The sequence below is a fragment of the Exophiala dermatitidis genome (genome assembly GCF_000230625.1).
Source record: "Exophiala dermatitidis NIH/UT8656 unplaced genomic scaffold supercont1.1, whole genome shotgun sequence".
In the NCBI taxonomy this organism is placed as follows: Eukaryota; Fungi; Ascomycota; class Eurotiomycetes; order Chaetothyriales; family Herpotrichiellaceae; genus Exophiala; species Exophiala dermatitidis.
The window spans coordinates 4000501-4025066 of record NW_008751646.1 but is presented as its reverse complement, the minus strand read 5'-3'; the positions used below and the strand labels follow the sequence as shown (position 1 = coordinate 4025066).

Sequence of the window (24566 nt, the reverse complement as noted above, 5' to 3'; positions counted from 1 at the left end):
ACGAAATCAAGGTTATTGTTGATGTCGATGTCCTTCCACCCCACTCCAACTGTTTACTCGAACGAATGCAGAGAATGCGCTAACTAGCATGATCCGACCACCTGGGAAGGCCGAGCCTGTGCAGCAAACGGAAGTCTACACCTCCCGTTCCGAAATGACAAGAGCTGGTATGCGCGTAGATCTTGAATATGCAAGTTGCGGATAAGGACCGTTGTGGGTGAACTGGGTGTCAGTGGATGGATGCAGTTGGTGATCTAATCCTTTAGTGCTAGCGTGATCGCAGGTCACGGGACTGGAGCTGCACACGTGACTACTCTTTCCTCTCATCCTGTGCTAAAGCGGCGATGTGTTCTGCTTAACCGGCAACATGTCGCTCTGTCGTAAATACTCTATTATGTCATTAGTGTCGCCTCTTGCCGTCCATAGCCATCGCTAAGCTGTTTGCGTGCTAATCTGGTTTATCGGGGGCGTGCTAACTCCCAAAATAGTTTGTGTCGGCCTCCTTTACCCGCAACGTCCCTTAAAACTTTCTGGTTACACGTCGCCAGCTTGCGCGTTCAGGCTCCCCGTCGAATACTGGTACGATCGTCAAACCTATCATTCTGTCCTTCAGTACTAGTATCCCAGCGATCGTGTTCAGTTAATAAAAGTCCTGTTCTTCTTATCTTCCAACTTTATCCCCTACCCGTCGACTCTCGTTGCTCACGGTTTCCTTTGTTGGCGGACAATTCATTGTGTCTTTCGCCAACCCGCCGCAACCGCCTCCGACGTCAGCCTCATGTGTTAAGCAACTTGATCATCCACAGGATACGCCCCCGCGGTTCCTGCTGCCATCCGGGCACGTTTAAGGAGACACACGCAGTGCTGGCCACCGGTCGTTTTGGACGTTGACCTTGTCCATCTCTTCTCTGGACACCTACCGCGTCCGCCAGTAAAACCGAAACAGCCGACATAAACTCTCTATGATGGCTGCGGGCTCAACGCGGTACCTCCGGTACATATTGTTTGCCGCATTCGTAGGTTGTGCTGAGCCTGTATGGAGACCTTCTGCTGACATCTATCAGGGCATCGCCATTCTCTATTTCATCTCAACCTCATCCTTACCCTCGTACACGCAACCTCTCACCTCAGGAGGTAAACTCTCCTGGGATTCGCCAAAAGATGAAAAGACCTCCCCTAATCCCAACGACATTTCAGACGCGTTCTCCACGCCGAAATCGTCGTCTTCGAACTCCGGCAGCGGCAAAACACTGCAAGACTTGACACCGAATGTCAGCCCCGTGACGCCCTCCGAACTCTCGCCGCCGGCTCCCGGCGAACGTGTGAATGCAACATTTGTCACGTTGGCCAGAAACTCGGATATCTGGGAGATTGCTCGCTCCATTCGACAAGTGGAGGACAGGTTCAACCGAAACTACAACTACGACTGGGTCTTTTTGAATGATAAACCGTTTGATGACCAATTCAAGAAAGTCACCACTTCGCTGGTGTCCGGAAAGACACATTACGGCGAAATCCCAGAGGAGCACTGGTCTTTCCCTCCGTGGATTGATACCAAGAAGGCCGAGGCGGTCCGAGAGGACATGCGTCGCCGAAAGATCATCTACGGCGACTCCGTCAGTTACCGTCACATGTGTCGGTTTGAATCAGGGTTCTTCTTCCGTCACCCACTGATGCAACAATTTGAGTACTACTGGAGAGTCGAACCGAGCGTCGAACTCTTCTGTGATATTCACTACGACCCTTTCCGTTACATGAAGGACAATAAGAAGAGGTACAGCTTTGTGCTCAGTCTGTACGAATACGTCGAAACCATCCCGACACTTTGGGACAGTGTCAAGAAGTTCATGAAGAACCATCCAGAGCATATCGCAGAGGACAATTCTTTGGCTTTCCTGAGTGATGACGGTGGTGAGACGTACAACAAGTGCCATTTTGTGAGTTTGAATTGTCCTTTTTGTTCGTTGTCTGCGTTCTAACCGCACCCTGCAGTGGTCCAACTTCGAAATTGGCAACCTTGACTGGCTCCGGTCCCAACCCTACATCGACTTCTTCGAGTCTCTAGACAAGGACGGCGGTTTCTTCTATGAACGATGGGGTGATGCTCCCGTGCACTCTATCGGAGCCGGTCTCCTCCTCCGCAAGGACGAAATCCACTTCTTCAACGATATTGCCTACTACCACGTCCCTTTTACTCACTGTCCTACCGGGGAGGATCTTCGGCTGAAACTGAAATGCCACTGCAACCCTGCGGACAACTTTGATTGGAAGGGTTACAGTTGCACATCGCGCTACTTTGACCTAAACAACATCCAAAAGCCTGAGGGTTGGATGGATCAAGTATGACTGACCGGAGGAAAAATCGGCGTTGATGTTGATCTGGTCTGGGAGATAATGAAGTACGGTTGTCTCACATTCGTCATTGGTTTGGGCGTTCTGGTCTTGTTGATGAAAATTCCCAAAACGAGACATCGGATTCTTGCTGCCGCGGATCGATTGGCTGACTGGCATGAGAAAGGCGTGCGCAGGGATGATGATGATGATTAGAATTTGGCTGCAGTGGCAAAGCGTCCTAGCTGCCTGACATCGACGGTACAACTGTCCCTCGCCATCATGAGGAAGAAATCCGACTTTACAAAAATGCACTTGGGGTGTAATGTCTTAGCGAACAGGAGTTAGCTTGGATGAGAGAGAGACTGCGCGTCCCCGGCTGTGCACGAGGTCCCTAGGTACTTTGCATTGCCGTGGACAGTCTGCAGCACCAAATCCGAATGTACTGTACAGAACAATTCCATCAGATCCCACGACATGGAGGTCAGTGGAGACGAGCCGAAACTGAAGCAGGTTCCCGCTGTGCTGGCTTGGATGGCCGCATTTGAATGAGGAAGATAGCTCGCACTGCAGACGCGACAGACTCCGTTTCTGTAGCATTGCAATCATCATACTGCCGACTCCAATTGTCCCGCTGATCTGCTTGAGCTCATGCCCAGGGGGCGGCATATTGTGAAACACCTCTTCTTCCGGCAAAGACAAGACTCGTGTTATGCTACTTCAGTCAAGACTCATTGCTCATCGGGTCTCTGACACTGGTAGTTGAGAAGGTCTCTCAGATGCATTGAGCAGATTCATCTTCTAGCGCTAGCCTGCCGCACTACATCAAATAAGTGGGAAAAGGAGTTGCGGCTAGGTACCTTGTCCATCGTCGAAACCACCATTACCTACCTAGGTATACAACATGTTTTCTTAGATTTACTTGTTCAACGCCAGCAAGTGATTCACCACTATCCAAGTGTCTACGAGGCACTTACTTAAAAAGTATCCAGAGCTATATGGAGACAGTGGGTACAGTAAGGAAACAGTACTTGAAGGGATTGATTCCAGTCCGGCAGAAATGGAAGTCTTTCCTCTATTGATTGTACGATACATTGACGGAAATATTCATCAGCTCGAGTTTTGCTAGTAGAACCAGAACCAGGACAAGTACATGAATGTCCTTCCACTTAGTAGTCCCCTGCATTCACCTTCATGAGGCGATTCTATGCCTCCATTTCCCGTTCTGTTCAATCCAAGTTGCAGTTGCAGCTGTAACTGTTGCTTCATTCCGTTCAGATATACAGTCGATTTGTTTGTTTGTCCATCCGGAGGATTGTGGCCTTTTTCATACAGTTCTCCTTTTTTGTTTGGTTATCATTGCCGATGATAAGATGCCAGTGGCCGCAATGTAATAAATCCCAATAACGCCGCGGAAAGGTCAGGAAGTGCCTTCGTACTGCACAGGCACACCAGAGTATAGCGGCTTTCTGGATGCCACTGCCACTGCTGCAGTGACACAACGCGCAGGTAGGTAGACGCCGAAGAGATGCATGAAGCCACAACATGGAGCCACTGCATGTGGCCTGGATGACAAGGCTGACTTGAAACGTCAGGAACTTGAACTCCCATTGAATAATCATGATACAGATTCCGATCGGGAGGAGTATGGAGCGGCTCGTTCGAGTAGATTGCTGACAGTTTGTGACAAGAGCAAAGATGATCAAGGAGGAGTGGGCGACATGGCGTTGTAAGGACTCTCTTGAACCATTTGCCGCTAAGTCGGATCCCGCGCTTGTCCGCCTGAAGCTGGCAGGAGTATCAAGAAATCATCCGCCTGTCGAGAGAACCGAGACACAGGTTTCTCCGCCGCAACCAGAACAACCCGAAGCCATGTAAAAGGTCCAGCTTCACACATGACTTGTCGACCCAAACACCCGCCCGACATGCCGCCAACGAAAAAGTATGCTCCTACTGGCAATGAACGATTAAGCCTCCCTATCATGACCTGGTCTAGATTTAATCGGTCTTTGGCTTCTTCGTGCCATATTTCGACCGGCTGGTCGCTCGGTTTGGTACACCGCCCTATACGAGTGCAAGTCAGCAAGCCAGTTTTGTAAAAAGAATCCGCTAACCAGCGACTTGAGAAACTTCAGCACTACTCAACTTACCAAATCAAACGCCCCTCTTACAAGATGGTACCGCACACCAGGACAATCCTGACTCCTTCCACCTCTGACCAGCACCACACTGTGCTGCTGCACATTATGTCCCTCGCCAGGGATATAGGCGCTAACAATCTTGCCGCTAGACAGTCTAACTTTTGCCGTCTTCCGCTGTCCTGAATTCGGTTTCTTGGGCTTGGTGATACCGACTTTCAAACACACGCCTTTCATCTCCGGTCGCTTTTCGGTGCTCAGGGCCGGCGAGACGGCGTGGCGGGCCTTTTTCGGTTGACGCGGTCGTGTTCGTACTTGGTTCAGCGTCATGAAAGAGGACGGAGAGGTCGTGAATGAGCGGCGAGCCGGGAATTGGCGGGACAGGCCCGGAAGAGGACACGAGATGCCATTGACGGGTTTTGTCGAGATGGTGAGGCGCGTTAGGGAGCGGAGCGCCTGGAGCGCCGAAGGGGAGGGGATCGGAGGCATTTTGGATGTACGGCTCGTCTGAAAGATGGGCCAGACGATTCGTAGGAAAGTGATTAACAGAGCAGTTGTTGGTTGGGCGGGAGGATGAATGCAATACAGGCTGGACGACACCGGGCTCGAAATGTTCAATCAAGGTGTTCAAGTTCTCCCTGATTGGGATTAGCTTGTCTAAGATGCGGCACACCTGACTGGTCAGAAAGCTTAAGCTTTGATTAGTCATCGCGGCCCTCAGCCTCGTGCGCTTCAAACATCTGCCAGTGCCAGCCTTGTCCTGAGCGTTGCATATATCTCTCTTCAGTGCCACAGCTCCGGAGATCTACGAGCTTGCAGTATAGATATGTCGGAGTTGAAATATCCATCGTTCTGCCCGGATAGGGGCGCTACCTGAAACAAAATGGGAATGACACACAGATCGATCAGGTCAATTCGCCATCATACATGTTCTAGAGCACCTCCAGCCTGGCTACCACCTACCTGTAGATCTACGTTTACGTCGATGTCCAAACCATTTCAATGGACGACATTGTGGTTCATATCTCATGATCATCGTACCTAGGTAGTTTACTTCAGTCATATACAGGCATCACGTAGGATATGATGGTCGTCCTCCCCTCCTACCAGCAACAGTAGCAGCAGCAATAGAAAGTAGCAGTAGCATACACATGACCTGCTTCAATCCCAGGCTTCACCGCAGCGCCTAGCGCGAATCTCAGTGCTGGCCAGGTAACCACTGCATATATATCACTCTCGCAGAATTATCCCCAACAACCACCAGTTCACCACCGCTGGGTCCTTGGCCCAGTTGGTTGGGGTTGTCATAGTACTACTTCGTAAGCCTGGTTCCGCGTCACCCACCAGGTCGGCTATAAAATACTTCTCGACCATAATTGTTCGGTCAAAAAACCTAATGGCATAAAACACCGGGGTTTTCAGTCACTCATACACCTCTATACGACTGGGCTTGTGAGACCTGTTTTTTTGCTTTTGGCTCGAAAGGAGGACATGTTGTTTTTGGAGGGGGGATGTGCTCTTGATCTCAGATGATGCGAAAAGCAACAAACACTGTTCCACAGGTAAGCAAGAGTCAAGCCTCCCAAGGAGAAGACCAAAAAGTGCACTCTGAAAAATCTATACACGAAACATCCCGTGGCCTGTGTATGGGTGCTTCTGGCTCGGTGCCTCAGGGGTGACATATCTATTGTCTAGTCATTCAACCAAGGCTTCAAGTCGAACAGCAGTCTCCGCTCCATTGCAGTCACACTCACATCCTCCAAATCGAGATAGACACCGTTTCTCCGAACACTGACATTCTCTCTCCACAGCATTCATCTATCACGGCCTGTCCACTGGCAGCGGCGACAACGATAACCGAGCATCTACGAAAGGTGCTTAGTTCCCCAACCTCGTCTTCCTCAAATCCTTCCAAAACCACACTTCATCCTTCAATGTCCCATCCTTCGGCGAATACCCATACTCAGGCACCACTCCAAGCCTATTATATCCCAGTCGCGGATAAACCAATTCAGCCTCCGTTCCGACCGTAGTATCGAGCATGAGATTCCAACAGCCGTGGTCTAACGCGACTTGCTCGAGCTTGGACATGATGACTCGCGCGATCCCTTTGCGTCGGTGGAGGGGAGATACGAATAGCTTTTCCACGAGGGCTCGGAAGGGGCCGGTTTGGGAGGTTGATGTTGAGAGGGAGACGACGCCGGAGACTTCCAGTGCAACAGACGAACCCGAGTGCCAACGAGGGTTGTCGGAGTCAACTGGACCCTCGTCGATAGACGACCCTTCGTTCGTGGACGGACCATCACTTGTAGTGCTGGTCGTAGTAATCACAGGCCACGGCCGCTCAAACGGCGGCTTGATATCATTCCGAGTCCGAGTGCTCACTTCAGACAAAAACACAACAATATATCGATTGCCCTGCTCAACCTCCTTCAGCCGATCCTGCCAGTACCCGTACATCGTGGCGTGATCCAAAGGCGGTAAGAACGTGGCCATGGTGCCGTCGACTAAGATGCATGAGGCGTGGACGTGGACTATGCCGTCGAGAATTGTTTCGATGGCTGGCGTGTTGGATGTGATGGTGTGCACGCCTGGTTTGAGGGTGAGACTGTCGGTGCTTGATTTGGACATGGCTGCAGTGATGTTCCATCCAGTTGTGCGCGTCAAAGTTGTAGGACTTATACTCAAAAGTAGTAGCCTTCTTTCTTTTCTATCGTCATTTTCGTCTCAACAGATGGACATGTCAGTGTTCAGGTTCTGGAGATGGGTTCTTTTTTGTTCGAATCTGTTCTGCACAAGGCAGGCCTCAGATATGAACTGCCAGAGGGCGCCTACCTAGGTAGTTGATATGAATAGACGTGCCAGTGCAAGTGGACCTGGCAGTGTTCGGTAGGTGCTTTTGAAAGGGATCATACATCATGATGTACAAATACAGTACCAGGGTGGAACTCGGGGGTAAAATGGGTATGGATGCCTGTTTCTGCCTGTTTTGAGGATGCCAGCGAATCACGCAATTCGACGACTGAGCATATTTTATAAAGTCGGGTTGTGGCACATTGCGGTTCAAACCCATGACTAATCCGTACGAGAGGTTCTTTTGTTAGTAGCCTACCAGTAACCACACTCAGCTCTTCGGCGAGGCCACTGGTAGTATTGGATCAAATGAACAGTCGTTCAGGAATGTACAAGATATTGTACGATATATTCAAAGTCGACAGCCTCCTGCGGGTAGCCGAGACTCTCAGTGACATTAACCTTTTCAGCCTTGTACCCCAAAGTGTGGATTATATCGGCATGATTGCGATTAATAAGCCTGAGCGTACCGCTCGGCACCTAGTGCTCGGCATTGAATGCCCGCGTATGTAGTATTACACCCAATGTTCTTCCGTTCATGTTGTCAGAGCGTACACCGCCTCTACTAACAGTGGCTTCATTTCAACTGATCCGATCGCCCTGACTCCTGAGGGAATATCTTAGATGCAAGCTTTTCAATATCCTGGAATGCATGCTCCAGCCAGCCTTGAGAGGGACAATCCGTCTCTGCCCTCTGCGTGTCAACAGTCTTTGCTGTAGCTTGCTGAGCGACAGCACGAGGAAAATTAATTCAGCGCCGGGCATGGCCATTGTAACCCTGCCGTGCCTCAGATGGAGGCTTGTAATGGCTGGCTGAAGCGCCTGAGATCTCGAGGGCCCATTTTCTCGATGCTCAAAGAGACGGCAACAGTCTCGCAGCTGCGATGTGCGGTGCTAGATGGCCATTTCGATAAATCACCGGGGTTTTCACGCAGTGGATGAGTGCAGGAGGTCGCTGGACCAGAACCCATTCAACTCAACGACCAGGAGCGGCGCTGGACCTGTAACAAGACTGTCAATATCGTCCTTGCGTAAAAACAAGTGACCAGGTGCAGTACAAGGATATATGAGGCTGGAATGGAACCAGCACAACTGATAGGAAAACAACCAGCATACCTTCCAGGTCATGCATGGCGAATGAATGGCCGGTAGAGGGGCAAGTCATCGCATCGTCATCACCTCCGCCTCCACCAGAACCAAGAGCATCTCCTTGGGTCTTGGATGATGTTGCGCGGCAGGAAGAGGAGGAACAACTGTACCTTAATGTGATTATGGACACCAATATCCATGCCAGGGAAACGAAATGCCAACCCAGGATCATGTCGACTCTGTTGAAATAAGTCGAACGGTCGCTGTAAGGTATTGTAGGGCATGACGGTCCCTGGCAAACCGGAGGGTCATGCACAGGTAGTACTGATAGCCAAAAGAGACCTCTGGGCGTCCGATCATTCTTTCTTCCACTCCTCAAACTCTTCCTCCAAATGCTCCTTCAACAGCTTAAACTTATTCCCGAACACCCTCCCACACCGCCAACACCGATACTCACTCTTCAGATTCGCATTCTGGTAAGCCGTCTGCCGCCTTTTATCATCCTTAGCCAAAGGAAAATCATCCAAAGGAATGAAAAAGTCCGTATTGAAACTATTATAGTGCTTCTGATGTTTCATGCGGTCGGAATGCATATCCCGACTGATGATATGGACATGTAAATGGGCCATGGACGGGTGAGCGTGGATTCCGACACGTATATCCTTCGTAAAATCGCGTCCTGAAGGCAATAATTCCGGAGGATTGTCGTTTTCCATGGCTGCAAGTCTGGCTTTGCATGATTCCGAGAACGGGCTGATCAGCCTGGACAGTTCAGAGGCAGCGATCTTGACTGCCGCTTCGGCTTCGTGACGCATCATGGCCAGAAATTCCACGTCGTCAAATGCGTCGCGTGGGTTCAAGAGCCACTTGGAAGAGTCGCGCGGAAGAAGGAGGAGGTGAACCGTCGCTTTGGGAAAGGCATCTTGGATCAAGACGGTTTTGTTGTTGTGTCGAATCACTGTGTTGGACGGGAATTTGGTTGGCTCTAGGATATATTCGAGCAGGCCGGTGCCGCGGAAATGAGGTTTCTTTTTCTCTGACCCTCTCGCTATGCCAGACTCTGTAGTTGAGAGTTTTGCTCGTTTGGAGGATTTGGATGACATGAGCTCGGAAAAGGCGTTGCGTTTGTGGTGGGTGGTCTCGTCCTTGGATAGTGGCAACGACGCGGACGGTGAGGATGTCGTAAGGTCCACTGACGCTTTCTGCTCATGGGCACCTTCTTTACCGCCGACTGCTGAAGGCATCTTCAGTCTTCAAGAGATCGATATATTTTGAAAGGCTGGCGATATGGAACGAATGTGTGGTGGTCGTACATGAGTAGGAAACATGGCCAAGAGCCTACCTTGTAAGGCAGAGAACCTCAAGCTTCAGATTGGCGAACTCCGGGAGGCGATGCAGATCACTTGATTCCCGCCGGTTCGTGATTCACTCAAGGTTTGCAAAGGTTTGCAAATGTGAGGCAGTCGAGTGGCCTTTGAGGTTGACATGGAGGCGATTTAATAATAATGTAGTTCCAGTGGCAGTGGCAGTGTTGGGTCAACCTGCATGCAGAGCGGCTCAGAGAGTCACACGGATGTGCGTGAAGGATATCCTAAACCCACCTACCCGTATGCAACAACGTCCGCAACAATGGGATCTTTGGCTTCAGACACTGCGATTGTGCTACGTTAAATGCCGTTGTGAAGCTCTCATATGTCATGGATAGACTCAGGAATTTAACGCTTTTTAACACTCTTCAGATAACTGTCACAGCCAAACACGCGGGACTGGTTCTGTTGGCGGAATCTGCAACAGCCCAGACGGACACAGGCAAGAAATGCGAATATATCATTTGGCAGAATACAACGCCGGAGATCTCATCATGAGCCTCCTAATTCGGCTTCCAGTAACGGGTGACTCGGAAGACATTTCCCATGCCAACCCACTCAAAACGCCCCCAGCAATATCCACCTTAGACAGCCCTCCGAGAACAAAAGTAAACTCTTTCTTGAAACTGCCAGAAGCCTGGAAGAAATCGCTTGCGGTTTCAACAACTTTTTGGCAACCCAAATGCTGGCAAGCCTGGTCCAACCGGCCCGTGCATAATAGGCACGCCTTCTCAACCCCAGGTGCGGAAGTACCAGGGCCTGATTCCGATGCTTCGGTGTTCCCTCCTCTTTACATGACCACACATCTGCTACAACATCCTGCACTTTGTGCTTGATGATCCATCTCCAGTTTTTGACCGGGACCATGTGAACCAAGTTGAGGCGCGCCGGCCGAGTATCCCGCCATCTCCCGATTGTATCGTCGAATCTCCCTTACTAGGTCGTAGAAGGCGTCGTCCACATGTATTCTCGACTTGGCCGACGTCTCAATGAACTTGCATCCGAACTGTCGAGCCAGTGCGGCTCCCTCCTCTTTCGAAACTTGTCTCTCCGACTCAAGATCGCACTTGTTGCCCACCAGAATCATTGGGAAGTAATCCTTATCTTTCACACGCAGGATCTGTTGCTGAAAAGTCATGATTTCTTCAAAAGACTGTCGAGAGGTTATGGAATAGACAAGCAAGAAGCCTTCACCCGTCCGCATGTATTGCTCTCGCATCGCGGAATATTCTTCTTGTCCGGCGGTATCGAGGACATCGAGAAGGGCCGTCTCGTCGTCAATCATGCATTGCTTGCGATATGAGTCTGCAAGCCATGTCAGCGAATGCCGTTCTTCCTTTGTCCATGCGTCAATGCTTCGTACCTTCAATCGTAGGATCGTATTCGTCCACAAAATGACTTTGTATGAGCTGAATAGTCAAGCATGATTTTCCCACGCCTCCACCTCCTACTACGACTAGTTTATATTCCCGGAGAAACTGCAGAGGTAGTGTTAGCCGCGCCATAACTGGGTGGAGGAATAGAGAAGAAGATATGGGCATCAACTCACCTTTGAAGCCATCGCAGACTTGTTTGAACCGATCCGGCAAAAGATAAACTCCGAAAAGGTATTGCACTAGCAAGCAGATTCCTGAGAGTGTAGAATTGGCGTGAAACCCACAGGTCGGAGTAGATTGCGACAAGGACGGTAGCCAGGAAGAGGCGCGAAGCGAGACGATCGGTATTTAGAAATTGACCGGACAGGCTTGAACGTATGTAGGTCGTTTACAGACAATTACTGAACCGCGGAAAATGGATCGAATTGAAGTGAGACCTTGACTCGGGTGCAGGCCGTGTCCGTGGCTATGAAGGAAGGCACCAATAGCTCTCTCTACTCTTGTTTGTTTGGCCAGACGTTCTTTCGCGGTGTCTAGGGGTAGACGGCAGTGTGAAAGTCGAAAGCGAGTCGCATCGAAGCAGTGAGGCCAGTAAGGGTGTAAGCGTTGGAGAGATCAAGGGCGGGAGTAGTAGTTGGTGGTAGTGTTGATTGCGAGTACCAGGTAGTTAGCAACGGTACCGGCAGGAGAAGACTGCGATGGATGCGAATTGAACTGCGAACCCAGAGACTGATGAGACTCCAGTTTTTTTGGGGCAATGGCAGGGGGACAAGGATGGATCAGGCCCGAAAGTGACAAGGGGGAGGACAACGGTCTGGCTGGCGTCGGTGGTAGTGCGATAGTGTATCTTTTTCGGTGGCTCGGTGTCTGGGTGCGCCTAATTCCTAGGTAGTAGTCGTAGGTCTCGTCGCTTGGAGGCTGACTCGACGGCGGGCAGGACGGGAGGAAGATCGGTTCAAGATCAAGCTGAACTTGAAGCTGAGGACCACTCGATTACTTGCAGAACCGCGAGACGGAGGAGAGCAGTGTCGAAGTGCAAAGTCAGTGCGTGCAGTCAGTCAGTGACAATGATTGACATGGACGCGGGAGTGGTGGTGGGTGCGCACGCAAAAGATCCGAAGTTCTTGGAGGAAGAATACTAGTATTCAGTAGAGGATGGAGTGATGCCAGTGGAGGGAACTGACAGGAGCAGTAGTCGTCAATTATACAGTGTTCGTGGTGCTAGAAGAGAGTGTGGTGTTGATGCTACAATAGAACAAGGGCGCAGTCTGTGTGTGTATCTCTACCAACACCGCACCCTGCAAGTGTTCTCCTGTATCTTCTCTACATACCAACCCCTTCACCTTCACAACCATCCTCACCACCAGAGAACTATTTACGCCTACGACGGCTACTACGACGACCTCTTCCCACAGCTCTCCCACCATTCCCGCTCTAGCCTCGAGACAGTCCACAATTTCGTCCACTCCCGATCCTTGCCAGACCCAGAGAAACTGTCCAGCGACGGGGATGCTCCTCTTCCACTCCCTAGTCTCCTCGCTATCCTCCTTCGGTCCAAATTCCTCTTTGGTTTCTTAGAGAAATTTTGGGTCGACTCCGTCTGCCATGAACCCCTGAAAAACAATCCTACAGAGCATACGGCACAGCTCGTTTCCCATGTGCTTTGTCGGGACAGGCCCGTGCTCCTGAGTAAAAGGTCATGGCACCAGTGAGCTCGTTGGACTCACAAAGTCAGCGTCACAAGATTGGAAGAGCCGTGCATCCATGCCTCTTCTGACGAACAAATCAACCCTCCAGATACTGTTCCCCAGTCCTCCAATACTGGATCAATCTCACCTATCCGCGTCGATGGTAAACGCTGAATGCTGCTCTTTTACCCACCGAAGCCGCCCGGCCAGTGCTATCAAATCAGACCATATGTGCCGACCATGTACCTCCCTGCACAGAACCTTCCTTCGGGCTTGGAGCCATTGATTCGGTGTCTGCTTGTCCCGTCACACCCCGCATCGATGCCGTCGCTTGCTTGCTGCAACCTAGCACCGCGGTTACATTTCTAGTTCAGTGACGAGTTTATTTCGCTTCTCCTGCGCCACGGCAGTACCGGCGCATAAAGCACATAACCTCATATGCCGAAGCCTATTGTATGATGCAACATTAAAGCGGTATCATGTTCTCAGCCTGGCACTTTGTTCCACATCAGCCGGCCCGACGATGCTCCCACATGTGCAGCGGATATGCAGGGTAAGCGAGAGTGGCTTGACGCCTGAACCATCATAGGTTCGAGTACGGCGCGGGACCAGGATTGATATAATCAACCCCCTGAACGCGGTACAATGTACGTGATTGTTGAAGCAATGGGTTTGTTCTCGAATTTCGCATGTCAATCTTGGCCCCGTCTGTGGCCTCTGCGATCCAGCAGGGCTGGGAGGATGTCTACCTAGGTGGACATCACTACCTCCGGTCTCTACAATATACTAACATTGTACATTGTCGTCAAACCCAACCCGACCCAGCATGTTGGGGCGCGACCCACTTACGCAGGTTCCTTCTGGAAGATTTCCCAACTTGCAAGCAGAAGCAATCATCTTCGCCCACTAATTTGCTGACTGAAAGAGTCTAGAATGTCTACCAGGTAGTATAGCTCCAGGTATGCCTCATGTCCTCTCAGATGTGCTTGTCACCAATGATACAAGCCAATTCAGTCACGCCTCGAGACCCTGCCCGCAGACACTGCGCCCAAGGGTCTCGATATACCTGTGAAGAATCTTGATGAAATGCGCCCCGTTGTTATTCGACCCAGATTGAGGGCCAAATCCTACGTCAGTGTTGCTTCCACTCCACGATCCGTTGTGACAGGGTCAACCGACAAAGGGGGCCAAATGCGCGGTTTCAAGTTCTTGCGCTCATGTATACATCCTCTACTGTGAGGCTTCCATTGATCCAGTCCCATCATGACATGGAGCCGACCGACCGATCCGAAAGAGATCTGGCTGCTCCGCATGCAGGATGTGCTTTGAACGATTCGCATCCTGGTAGGTGTTCGAACATTCACTGGAATTCCAAAGGGTTTCAACACTCAACTATCCTTGTCCTTTTTGACATCAGTCTCATTGTCAGTGTCGTCCTCCCCTTCCACTTGCACCCTCTTTCCTTTGACGCCTTGAGCGACCTCGGCTTCCAAACTGTCCATGAACTCTCGATCGCTGCCCACCAAGGTAACAACATTCCTCTTTTTGCCCCAACGAGGATAGCTGCCGACCTTGACACCCTTTGGTTCCACCTTTGCAGCTAGCTGAGTAAGATAGTCGGCCACCTCGCTTTCGGGCAGGGGGGTACTGAAGAGCATTCGATACATGCCCCTTCCTTGGGGGTCCTTCAAGCGGGGCAGGACTCGCGGCTTCAGTCCGTCCAAAATGGTCTCGAAAAGCCTGGGGACGCCAGGTAAGATATGCACATTCCCGTTCACCACCGACACGGGCACCCAGAGGTCATCCTTGACAAACAGCACCTGATCCTCGTCGGGGATGTTGGGGTCGTGCGGGAGTTGAGCCATGCGCAACTTGGCGGTGAGGGCGGGTGAAGGCGTGTCCCAGGAGAAATTCGGTTGGGACGGGTGCGGGCGCGAGAACTTTTTCATCTTCTCCACCGTCTTGTCGTGCATTTTGAGTTCTAGGCCGAAGGCTTTGGCAATGGATTGGTAGGTGATGTCGTCGTGTCTGTTCCATGGTCAGTCGCTGGAAGCATGGCAGGGGACACGAAACCCGGGAGAATAACGCAACCTACGTAGGACCAATGCCACCACTCGTCACCACAAAATCATAGTTTTTGGACATGCGCCGCGCCGCCTCCACGATGTCGTCCTCGTCGTCGGGGATTACTTCGATTCGCTTGAGTTGCATGCCGAGCGAGAAACACCAGCGAGCGAAATAGGTCGAGTTCGTGTCTACCGTCTGTATTGGTCCAGATCTTGTCAGTCTTTTATTTCTAAATCAACGTATGTCGCATGCGCTGGGCTGGGTTCCAAATATTCATTTATGTTGCCCAAGACATGTTTTTGGCGGGATACCTGCACCCGCAACTGCAAATGGAGCAAGCATTCTTGTACCTTTCCACCCAGCACCTCATCTCCAATGATTATACATCCCGCCGTAGAGATCAAGGGCTTCGAGGGTCCTGAGGACACAGTAGTTCCCTCGGCATTGGAGGTTGATGATGATGTCATGTTCGAGAACAAGGAGGACGAAGAAGACGAAGAGGAAGAGGACGCCGCTGCGGAGCGATGGGCGTAGTTGGGAAGAGGGCGAGATAGGTGTCGGGCAAGCTGGGAGAGGCGCGAGAACATTGAGTGGTCGAAGTTGCAGCGGCGCCGACAGGAGAAAGGGTTGTAGAAGTAGAGAGTGATGGAGGGACTGAGGCGAGTGATTTGATGATGGGGACTCGGGAGTGAAGTCGTTGAAAGCCGCGGCCGGAAACTGACTGACTCGCATGGTGCCCCGCTGTCAAATATATCACGACACAGCACGACAGGACAGAACTTGAACGTTGCTTCAGGTCTGATATTGGTATCCTACAACTGTAGGTATCTTACTCCTACCTGATCCAGCCCTTGACGTCCCAGCAGGAATCATCTCATTACCACTCACTGTCTGGAACTTCCGCCTTGAGTCCAAGTTCCGTCATCTCCGACCCAACATCCAAGCTCTGCAAGGCTAACATCACGCGGAAATACTCCCTGTTACTGTCCTCGAGAAAGACGATCTACACCTCATCCCTCCTCGGCAGACAAGAATTTCAGTCACTTCATTGCTGATCCAGAAAACCAAAGTAAAACCTGCTGGACTTGTCGCTTTTCTCAAAGATAAAGATGGTATGTCAATGTCTCCCTTTTCTCATTCCAATGCTATATTCTCTACTTCCATCTAGCATATCCTCGTCGGAGTCAATGTCGGGCCAGCAGGACCAGCTCCAATCAGAGAGAGATACACTGCAGCCCAGCATATACCCTCCTTTCCTCCAGATGATGATGATGGACTGACGCGGTCGCCATTGACTTCATTAGTCAGAATCGAGGCTCTACACTTTCTCTCAGGAGACGAGGGACGAGCTGCGCAAGTTCCGATTAGGCACGTCGAGGGCGAAGACGCCGCTGGCCAAAATATGTAAGTATCAAGATCCTCTTGTCTTACTGTTTTCTTTCCGAAGGACTTGCTGCGGGCAGAGCTGGGCTGGTCAGATTGGGGTTACCTTTGTACATGCTAACTGACATACGTCTACTCAGACCAGATCGACACCAAGACCCAAGAAATCAAGCCATCCTCCGACGAGACCTATTCAGACATGCTCGAACTGGCCGATGAGCTACCCGACTCATCGCCTCGGTTTGTGCTGTTGAGCTACCCGTTGACATTGGTATGTATAGTGGATTCCACTTTCTCGCTTTTCCTTTGCTCTGCCCGCGCTCCGCTCCCCTCTACTTGATTCATCTCACCCAGCATATTCTGCTATTTTCCTTCCCTGGCATCACACCACCCGTATCATATCATATGGGATGGCGTCTCAATCACCCTGTGGCACATTGATCGGTCAACCGTTGGAGTCCCCTGTCCACAAGAGACATCCCCTTCTGCTTCAAATGGCCTTTTCCTTTTCTACTAACACTGCATTGTCACTCTAGCCAGCCGGCCGTCTTTCCGTCCCCTACGTCCTAATCTACTACCTCCCCGTCAACTGCAATCCAAACATGAGGATGAGCTACGCCGGCGCCGTCGAGCTCATGCGCAACACGGCCGAAGTCAATCGCGTCATTGAGATTCAAGACGCCGACGATTTACAGGAGATTGAAAGTAAATTGAAAGGCGAGGATTGAACTCGAACTTGATTTCACGAATGAAATCGGGTGCTAAGGTCGGAGGTGAAGTCCAGGAACGCAGTACAATATCTTCCGACTCTGATTGACTATCTATCCATGGCGCTTACCCTGCTGGCCTTTCGGTCACTGGCCAGGACAGAGGGAGGCTTCGGCGCACAACGACTGATTGAACCAAGTCGCCTCGCTGGCAATTGATCATCGTTTGATATCTCTGGATCTGGCTGCCAGCGTGGCATCAAGATTCTGGACACGAGCATGACTGTTTGGATTGGTGAAGCTTAACTGAACGACTCGCGGAGGTCTCGTGGCTAAGCACTGCGTTTCTGATTGCAACTCTTGCAACAGTGAAGTCAGGGGAAACAAGGCGCCGAAAAGGTATCTGAAAGGCACACAAAGTCGCCAGGGGCAGCGAGGGGCATGAACAAAACGAGCAATATATACATAACGTCCAGAATAAATGAATGGACAAATATTTTGATATATCTGCCAGTCTGTTACGAAGGCATCCTTGACCAATATTGAATACCCGTGGCGGTGGATGGAACAGCGAACCCGGGTTCTTTGTCATTAGAACCTATCTATTTGCTACGTAGTACGTAGTGTATCGTAGGTGGTACATTGATCCTAGTGGCATTTTACAGAGCGATATCAAATAGTGCGTGGCTGGACGGCCTTCAGACGGCTGTGAGACAATTATGGATTGCAGTGATTGATATTATCAATACTATCAGCCTCATTTGAGAAATTTGAATAATTTAATTCGTTCTGCTTCGCTACCAGCCCCCTACAAGGGGTCGTTTCTACTTAGTAAGATAACAACACACACATAATGATCCTGCAATTTAATTCGAATTGGGAACCATATTCATCATTGATAAGCAGCTGCGTTAGACGGAAACATTCGACAGAAAGTCCTGCCAGCCGTGCCACGTTTCACGGCCAAAGACCATCCTTTTTTTGCTTCTCCTTCAAGCAATAGTTCAAGCAATAGCAGATCAACGTACGCATGCAGAAGCAGAGCCAGAAGCCACACGATGATCATTGGTTACCACTATCATAGCTGCGATCGAACATGTTCGACACCACCACCCAAACCAGAAGATGACGACGATGGGTCGGTAACGCTCTTCCTGTCTGCTTCAGCCACCGTAAAACCGCGGAAATAGCCTTCAAGAGCCTCCACGGTGCCAGGACCCTCGACGAGTCTGACGGCGACGCCGACATGGCCATCGGGACGAACGACGACAACAGCACCTTCGGGCCCAGTCAAGCCCATCTTGGCATGTGCGGCGGCCGGGGCATTGGGAACCCGCATATCGCGGCGGTCATCAGCATAGACGCGACCCGCGTAGTCGTGGAACAGATCCGGGAGCTCGGAGATCTCGATCTCGGGCCTTTTAGCCGCGAGGGTCAGACAGAGCGAGAAGAACCGCGAGTGCGGGTTATCCATGTCGTGATGGTTGTCACGCTGGCGGTTAGCGCAGGCGAAGCGGGTGTAGAATGATTGGGGACTTGTCAGGCCCGTGGCCAGATCAAGTAGGGCCTGGTGCTGGCCCCGTTTCGGCGACTGCGATAGACCGGCGTAGATGAAGAGGCGGAATGCGCCGTTGTATGGGATCTCGTTCTCGAGGTGTACGACGTTGGCGTCGACGACTCGGGTCACGTTCGCTGGTGGCATGATGCGGCCAGGTCGTAGGTGTTGTGAATTCGTGATGATGAGTGGATGTTGGAACGGGTGCTGGGCCGAATGGTTGAAGATATTGCCGTTGTAGGCTACGCCAAATCCGGCCGTGAACTCGCAGTTGGCTTTGAACATTTCGACGAATTCGTTCTTGGTGGACTCCTTTTTTGAGGCCTGATTGTCGTGGCTGTGGCTATGTGCATCCTGGACTTCAGACGCGGTGGGCTGGCGCTGCGAAAACAAAGCGGCGTATTTGTTGTCAAAGTTGAGTAGGGTCTCGGCGATGAACTTGCGCTCCACCTCGTACGTCGACAGGATGTCGCGGCTGGCGAACCCGGATTCCACCAAATGCATCTTCCATGCGAAGTTGACCGCGTCGTGGAACGCCGTGTTCATCCCCTGTCCGGCCTTGGGCGAGTGCGTGTGGCAGACGTCGCCGCCCATAAACACGCGGTGGTCGAGCGTGTATTTATCTGCGATCCCCTGTCCGATCGGATACACCGAGTACCATTCCACTCGGTCCCAGTCGCAGTAGTAGGGTTGGAAAATGCGTTTGGCCGCCGCCTGCACCTCGGCCACAGTTGCTGTCTTCCGAGGTGAGAAATCAGGGTCCGTTGAGCTCGCTATCTGAATGTACAGTCGCACCATGTTGTTTTCCCGCGGAATCACCATGATGCTGCCGTGGTCCGAGTGGATCGTGCATTTCATCTTGATGTCGGGGAAATTGGTGCGCACCACTCCGTCCATCACTCCCCATACATGTGAGATGGGGTCTTTGTGCCGGATGTTGATCCCTAGTTGCTCTCGTACGAAACTGCGTGCCCCTTCACCACTGAAGAGGTATTTGGATCTCACTGTCTCGGTAACGTTGCTGTCGAGATTCTTCAGATCCACTTCGACCGGATACTCCGGGTTGGCGTGGTTGGTCTCGAATCGCGTAATCGTCCATGGCCGGTGAACTCGGGTTCCATTCTTCTCCAAATCCTCGATCAGGACCCTTTCAATGAGGCCCTGGTGCAGGAGTGCTGTGAACGGGTACCTTGCATCGAGGAACTCGGGACAACTGGCCCACGTGCCGGTTCTCACAATCTTGCCTCCTGGCGCGGGGTCCCAGAATGCCACTTCGAATACTCGTGCTGGATCATACGCCATGATCTTTCGTTTGAGTCCCATGTTCTTGAGCATCTCTAATGTTCGTGGCTGAATCCCGTCTGCGCGTCCAGTCGCCGTCGGCACAGGCCGGTTGTCGATATGTCGGACTTTGTAACCCCATCTCGACAGAGAAACAGACAATAGTAACCCAACTGGTCCGGCCCCAACAATGACAATATCGTACAGTGATGGCTCTTTCTGCATCGTGGATCAATAGGTCAAACAAACAAATACAGCTGCTCAGAGGAAACGACGAAATCTGCTCTGCTTCTTGCTTGAAGCCGTCAAGCAGGCACCGTCAGTTGATAAGCTTTGGAGAGTGTGCCGGATTAAAGTGGGAGCAGAAGCAAAAGGACGGAGGAAGTATTTGGTATATGAAGTAAATGAAAGTGAATCTGGATTGTACGGATACGGAGATATGGCAACTGACACCCTGTGCCGTGCAACGTCGAGGTCATCCTTCCAGGCAACCGACTCTCTCTGCCGCTTACCATGTCCACCAGTTATTAAAGCAGATCGGGCCCTCGGCCGACCGCAGAAGGACACCATGACGGAAACGTCCCGAATTAGGACAGCTACCGTTGGCTGAAGCGGCACTCATGATGTGACCCTCGTATCTTCCCCGGGCGCCCAGAGAAGGGATGCGGGTGCCTCGGTGGCCCTTGGGTCTTGGTGGTGGAGGAATGTAGAGCCATGGACAATTTGGACGGCCGACACCCCGCAAATCGGATCCTGAACACGGCAAATCAAGACGGTCACGTGAATGGGCGGAAGAGGGTCAGCACGTGACTTAACTTGTTCCCTCCAGATGCGGTATGGTCGCTTGGCATGTTGATGCCTTTTTCAACCTCCTTCCTTGTCCTTGTCGTTGTTGCTTCTCTGTATCGCGCATGCTGTGTATCTCACTGGGCGGTATGGGTTGTTTTAGGGATGAATCTTGCCTTGAGATATCTGCAAAAGTTTGCAGACATGGCTCTCGGCGGCAGATCGTCTTTGATCCCATCGGTTGAAAGATAGCTGGTACTGCTGGTAAGCATCAAGGGCGGGTTACCGTTCTGTTGAGCTGGAGGAGAGGCAAGGCTAGGTAAATGAGATGATTTTCTTGCTGGTTCAACAGAATCGGATTGGTTTGACTGTTTGCTGGATATGCTTTGAGTTTGGTTGAATGAGAATGAATGAGCCTACCTGGTAATGTTGGACTTGCAGCTGGACCTATGCTGAATGGAGGATCCTTTCTTTCGAGACGTGTCCTTGCATCAAGCTCCTTTGAACTGCTGTCGCCCGCCGCCTTGAACTGCACCCGTGACCGCCGGAACCGGCCCCTGTTTCTTCCGTGGCCTCCGAAAGCGCTTGGCGAAGCAGCATGCGACGAGATGCTCGCACGACGACAACATGCCCACTGCATGACTTCATGCTCGTCCATCTTTCTAAATCCTGTCAGTCCACAGAGTGCAGTGCTGTTACTTCTTGGAAACAGTGTGCGTGACTCGTGTGAGGAGAACCCCTTTTCCTTCTTCCTGTGATTCATACTGTCCAGCAGCATCTTTTGTCCTTGTCCTTGCATTACTTTGCCCAGCAGTGAATTCACTGTCGCGTGAAGCCTTACCGTCACTGTCATCTCAACCAACACCACCCCGATGATCCCCCAACATGGTTGACATCAGCCATCGCCGAGTCATATCGGCGAACCCATCCTCTCCTGCCTTTGTCAATTCCCCTCCGGTTGAAGAGTTTGGATGCTTTGATGAAGAGTCATGTCGATACTTTCTCCGCGAAGTTGGGACGCGGGTTGTCCCTTGCTATCCCTTCCTCTTTGGCATGGAAGAGGTGTACAGCCTGATCCTCGAGAGATTTGGGTATCAGGGAATGGCCGATGCCACCAGTCTCCTCCAAGAATTTCTTGAGACCGACAATGCTGCCGGCGGCTTTGGCGATGATGGTGACATCTGGCGCTCCTGGCGTCATAGTTGGAAACACCGAAATGTAAGTTGTATTCGACCACTGAATTGCAAGTCGAGGCTGACATCCCCGCCAGGATGATAGACTGCGTCCTTTCATACCCAAAATTGGCAATTTCGTCCTTCCGGAGCCAACTCAGCGTCACATCCGCATCCTCAAAGCGCGGAACTTCATCAAGAAATGCGAGCGAGGCCTTGCTCAAGCTCGGCCATCAGCGTTGGCTTCTAGCCCTGGCCATCAAAACCAAGACCAAGCTGGAAGGGCAACTCCTGGCCAGACAGGAGAGGTCGACCTGGAAGACGCATACGTATTGCCTGCCATAACATATTCTCACCAGAGAGCTCGCACTGCCCTGGCATCTGGTGATCCAGCTGCAGCGAATGCATATGTGGCCCGAATACAGCAGAGCAATCGTGCCCGCTTAACAGCCAGCGCAGTATCGTCCCAGCAAGAATTTGTTGAGGTGGACCCGTCAAACCTGACCCCAGATGTCGACCGCTCGCTCTTGCTTTCTTTCGAGATGGTCACAAACAATCCCACATCTGTCACGGGCAATGGACCCAGTTTGAGAGGTGGTGAAGCTGAAATCATCACCCTCCAACAAGTCAGCTCGCCTATCAGTCCGGAGAGCCCAGAAGAAGCCGTTGTAGCAACCAATCAAGCAAGTTCCAGGACCGAAACTAGCGGTTTGCCAGCACTCGCATCTGTTGAAGCCCAATCAACAGGGATCATCGAGCAGTCGTCCAACAAGAATGTTGACTCTGAGCCTTCAGACACTGGCATTCAGCCAGACCAGAATGAGAACACAGATACTCTGGGAGAAGATGAAGCGGGAGATGATCAAGATGAAGTGCTCAAGGGCGCCGGGCGTAACACTCGAGTTGCTTCAGGAGAGCCGCTCACCGCGAGTATGAGAGCACGGGCGAGGCATAGAGAATTCCGAATGGTTGATGGGGACATATTCTACCCAAGATCGCCACGAAAGAGAGATCCATCTCAAGCAACTGTCCTGGATGGAATTGCCATGACTGCCACTGGAACAAGGCAAGGGTCCGTCGTGCGCCGAAGTTGCACACCTGTGCTGCAGAAAATAGAGTCCCAGCAGGGCTGGTTGAAGAATACGGCCAACAGCATGTTGTCTTTGTTCCGCCGCGAGAGCCAAAGCAAGAAGTCCATCTCATCCTCACAAAAGTTAAAATCGCACAACTCAACCCGTTCCGCAGTGAACCGTCGGGCACCGTCTGTTATTCATCCATCAGCCGCTGCCGTCTCTGCGGCTGAAGCATCGGCTGTGCGCTCCTCTCCTCTTGAGACAACCTCTGACCCTGCTACTTCTACTCCAAGACACCTTCATTCCTCTTCTATTTTCCCAAGAAACTCTCGTCATCCCACTGCACTGGGTGTTGTGGAACAGAGTCTCTCAAATCCTCGGACGCGCCGCAACCGCCTCAAGAGGTTTCTATCTGTTCGATCAACCACTCGACCTTCGACTACAGCTCCGTCCACTAGTCGTCCTTCGGCCACCACTCCCACGAATTCTCCTCCTTCTACCGTCGAAGACAGTGTCCAGAGAACCCTATCAAGCGTTTCGACGCGCCGCCGCCGTCGTTCTGCGTACAGCTTTACGCTTGACACAACAACCGGCAATCCTAGCACTGCTCCTCTGCCAATTCCTCCTTCCTCTACCACTGAACACCAACCAAGCCCTACATTGTCCCGTCCGGCGCACGCATTCGGACTTGACGGCGCATTCGATCGACTCGCCGCAGTCACCAAAATTAAGATGTCCGACTTTAACAAACCACTGCCGCTCAATCCGAGCGAGGTGGTTCAAACAATGGCAGCCAGACATCAACAATCCCTCGGTTCCCAATCTCGCCGATCTTACCAACCCAATGGTGCCAATGGACAACCCGCAGGATGGTACACCTCGAACAACACCGGAAACTATCATGGCTTGTATGGACCTATTCGTGTTCCTGCTCCGGCGAACGGCAACTATCATGGCTATGGATCTGCCCGTGCTCCGGCTGTGGCAAGTGGACAATATGGTGGTTATGGACAGATCCGTGCTCCTGTTCCTGTGACTGGAAACTATCGTGGCTATGGAGCCATCCGTGCTCCCATCCCCGAGAGACACCAGCTTCTGCCACCTTGGCTGTCTGCTGAGCAGTACGGTCGGGAAGCTCAAGAACCGCTGAAGCCCGTTCGCCAGCCAGCGAAGTAAGTCACATCACATGCTCTTCGTTGCCATTCCAATGCTCACAGTTAATCTAGTCCCCCAGTCTCCCCCATTGGTACCCTTGCAGACCCCTTTACAGACGCACCGAAATTCGTACCACCAACTCGACCAGCGAACCCTATCTCTGCTACGAATCTTCGAGCGACCGCGCCAGAATTTGTTCCTCCTGGTGAGCGAATGGAAATGCTACCCCCTTGCCCTCGTACGCCGTCACTTCGCTATGCCATACCCGCAATTACTTCGTCCGCTGGAAGTCCTCGCGTCGTTCCACCGACCTCAATCTCAAGGACCAACCGTCGAACTAGTCAATCGTCTCTTATGCTGGCTACTCCGACGCATCGCCCGGCTCCTGCGCCTGGAATCACTGCTTCATCCACGGACACTCGTCGCGTTGGCCTACCGAGATCGATTTTGAAGAAGAGCCGTCGAGATGGTCAACTGTCCCTTGAAGCGCCATCACGTCGCCAGGCTGCGCCTGGAATCACTGCTTCATCCACGGACACTCGTCG

At 51.7% G+C, this 24566-nt stretch overlaps 10 protein-coding genes across 10 annotated transcripts in view; 4 read left to right on the top strand and 6 right to left on the bottom strand.

The window, feature by feature from the left end:
• The first annotated feature begins 524 nt into the window (after positions 1-524).
• Positions 525-3514, top strand: HMPREF1120_01425 (alpha 1,2-mannosyltransferase). Its single transcript, XM_009155441.1, has 3 exons — positions 525-1016; positions 1065-1937; positions 1993-3514. The coding sequence occupies exons 1-3, from the start codon at positions 963-965 to the stop codon at positions 2344-2346; spliced, it is 1281 nt and encodes a 426-aa protein (XP_009153689.1). The 5' UTR covers positions 525-962; the 3' UTR covers positions 2347-3514.
• Positions 3515-4329: 815 nt separating this feature from the next.
• On the bottom strand, positions 4330-4958 carry HMPREF1120_01424 (30S ribosomal protein S12; the record flags this gene model as incomplete). The annotated part of the gene is made up of 2 exons (XM_009155440.1): positions 4330-4395; positions 4482-4958. 2 exons carry the CDS (start codon positions 4956-4958, stop codon positions 4330-4332), a joined length of 543 nt encoding a protein of 180 aa, XP_009153688.1.
• A 1389-nt stretch (positions 4959-6347) lies between these two features.
• On the bottom strand, positions 6348-7100 carry HMPREF1120_01423 (uncharacterized protein; the record flags this gene model as incomplete). Its single annotated transcript, XM_009155439.1, has 1 exon — positions 6348-7100. The coding sequence occupies one exon, from the start codon at positions 7098-7100 to the stop codon at positions 6348-6350; it is 753 nt and encodes a 250-aa protein (XP_009153687.1).
• Positions 7101-8767: 1667 nt separating this feature from the next.
• On the bottom strand, positions 8768-9655 carry HMPREF1120_01422 (aprataxin; the record flags this gene model as incomplete). Its single annotated transcript, XM_009155438.1, has 1 exon — positions 8768-9655. One exon carries the CDS (start codon positions 9653-9655, stop codon positions 8768-8770), a length of 888 nt encoding a protein of 295 aa, XP_009153686.1.
• A 913-nt stretch (positions 9656-10568) lies between these two features.
• On the bottom strand, positions 10569-11339 carry HMPREF1120_01421 (Ras-like protein; the record flags this gene model as incomplete). The annotated part of the gene is made up of 3 exons (XM_009155437.1): positions 10569-11083; positions 11142-11256; positions 11328-11339. The coding sequence occupies 3 exons, from the start codon at positions 11337-11339 to the stop codon at positions 10569-10571; spliced, it is 642 nt and encodes a 213-aa protein (XP_009153685.1).
• A 978-nt stretch (positions 11340-12317) lies between these two features.
• On the top strand, positions 12318-12866 carry HMPREF1120_01420 (uncharacterized protein; the record flags this gene model as incomplete). Its single annotated transcript, XM_009155436.1, has 1 exon — positions 12318-12866. The coding sequence occupies one exon, from the start codon at positions 12318-12320 to the stop codon at positions 12864-12866; it is 549 nt and encodes a 182-aa protein (XP_009153684.1).
• A 1364-nt stretch (positions 12867-14230) lies between these two features.
• HMPREF1120_01419 (competence/damage-inducible protein CinA domain) lies at positions 14231-15496 on the bottom strand (the record flags this gene model as incomplete). Its single annotated transcript, XM_009155435.1, has 3 exons — positions 14231-14870; positions 14938-15104; positions 15260-15496. 3 exons carry the CDS (start codon positions 15494-15496, stop codon positions 14231-14233), a joined length of 1044 nt encoding a protein of 347 aa, XP_009153683.1.
• Positions 15497-15563: 67 nt separating this feature from the next.
• Positions 15564-17743, top strand: HMPREF1120_01418 (uncharacterized protein). The gene is made up of 4 exons (XM_009155434.1): positions 15564-16021; positions 16214-16313; positions 16433-16563; positions 16829-17743. The coding sequence occupies exons 1-4, from the start codon at positions 16019-16021 to the stop codon at positions 17018-17020; spliced, it is 426 nt and encodes a 141-aa protein (XP_009153682.1). The 5' UTR covers positions 15564-16018; the 3' UTR covers positions 17021-17743.
• Positions 17744-18077: 334 nt separating this feature from the next.
• Positions 18078-20060, bottom strand: HMPREF1120_01417 (FAD monooxygenase; the record flags this gene model as incomplete). Its single annotated transcript, XM_009155433.1, has 1 exon — positions 18078-20060. One exon carries the CDS (start codon positions 20058-20060, stop codon positions 18078-18080), a length of 1983 nt encoding a protein of 660 aa, XP_009153681.1.
• A 1446-nt stretch (positions 20061-21506) lies between these two features.
• Positions 21507-24566, top strand: part of HMPREF1120_01416 (uncharacterized protein) — a gene marked incomplete at its 5' end in the record, with an annotated part of 4904 nt that continues 1844 nt past the window's right edge. The window contains 3 exons of the mRNA XM_009155432.1: positions 21507-21839; positions 21892-24038; positions 24093-24525. Coding sequence (XP_009153680.1) covers positions 21507-21839; positions 21892-24038; positions 24093-24525 — 2913 coding nt within the window. The remainder of the gene's footprint in view (positions 21840-21891; positions 24039-24092; positions 24526-24566) is intronic.

Excerpts from the sequence above, each read along its gene's own strand:
- HMPREF1120_01425 (XM_009155441.1), top strand. The coding sequence starts at position 963 with ATGATGGCTGCGGGCTCAACGCGGTACCTCCGGTACATATTGTTTGCC. Across the intron at positions 1,017-1,064 it reads ACATATTGTTTGCCGCATTC|GGCATCGCCATTCTCTATTT; the intron begins GTAGGTTGTGCT and ends GACATCTATCAG. Across the intron at positions 1,938-1,992 it reads CGTACAACAAGTGCCATTTT|TGGTCCAACTTCGAAATTGG; the intron begins GTGAGTTTGAAT and ends CGCACCCTGCAG.
- HMPREF1120_01418 (XM_009155434.1), top strand. Across the intron at positions 16,314-16,432 it reads GACGCCGCTGGCCAAAATAT|ACCAGATCGACACCAAGACC; the intron begins GTAAGTATCAAG and ends ACGTCTACTCAG. Across the intron at positions 16,564-16,828 it reads TGAGCTACCCGTTGACATTG|CCAGCCGGCCGTCTTTCCGT; the intron begins GTATGTATAGTG and ends TTGTCACTCTAG.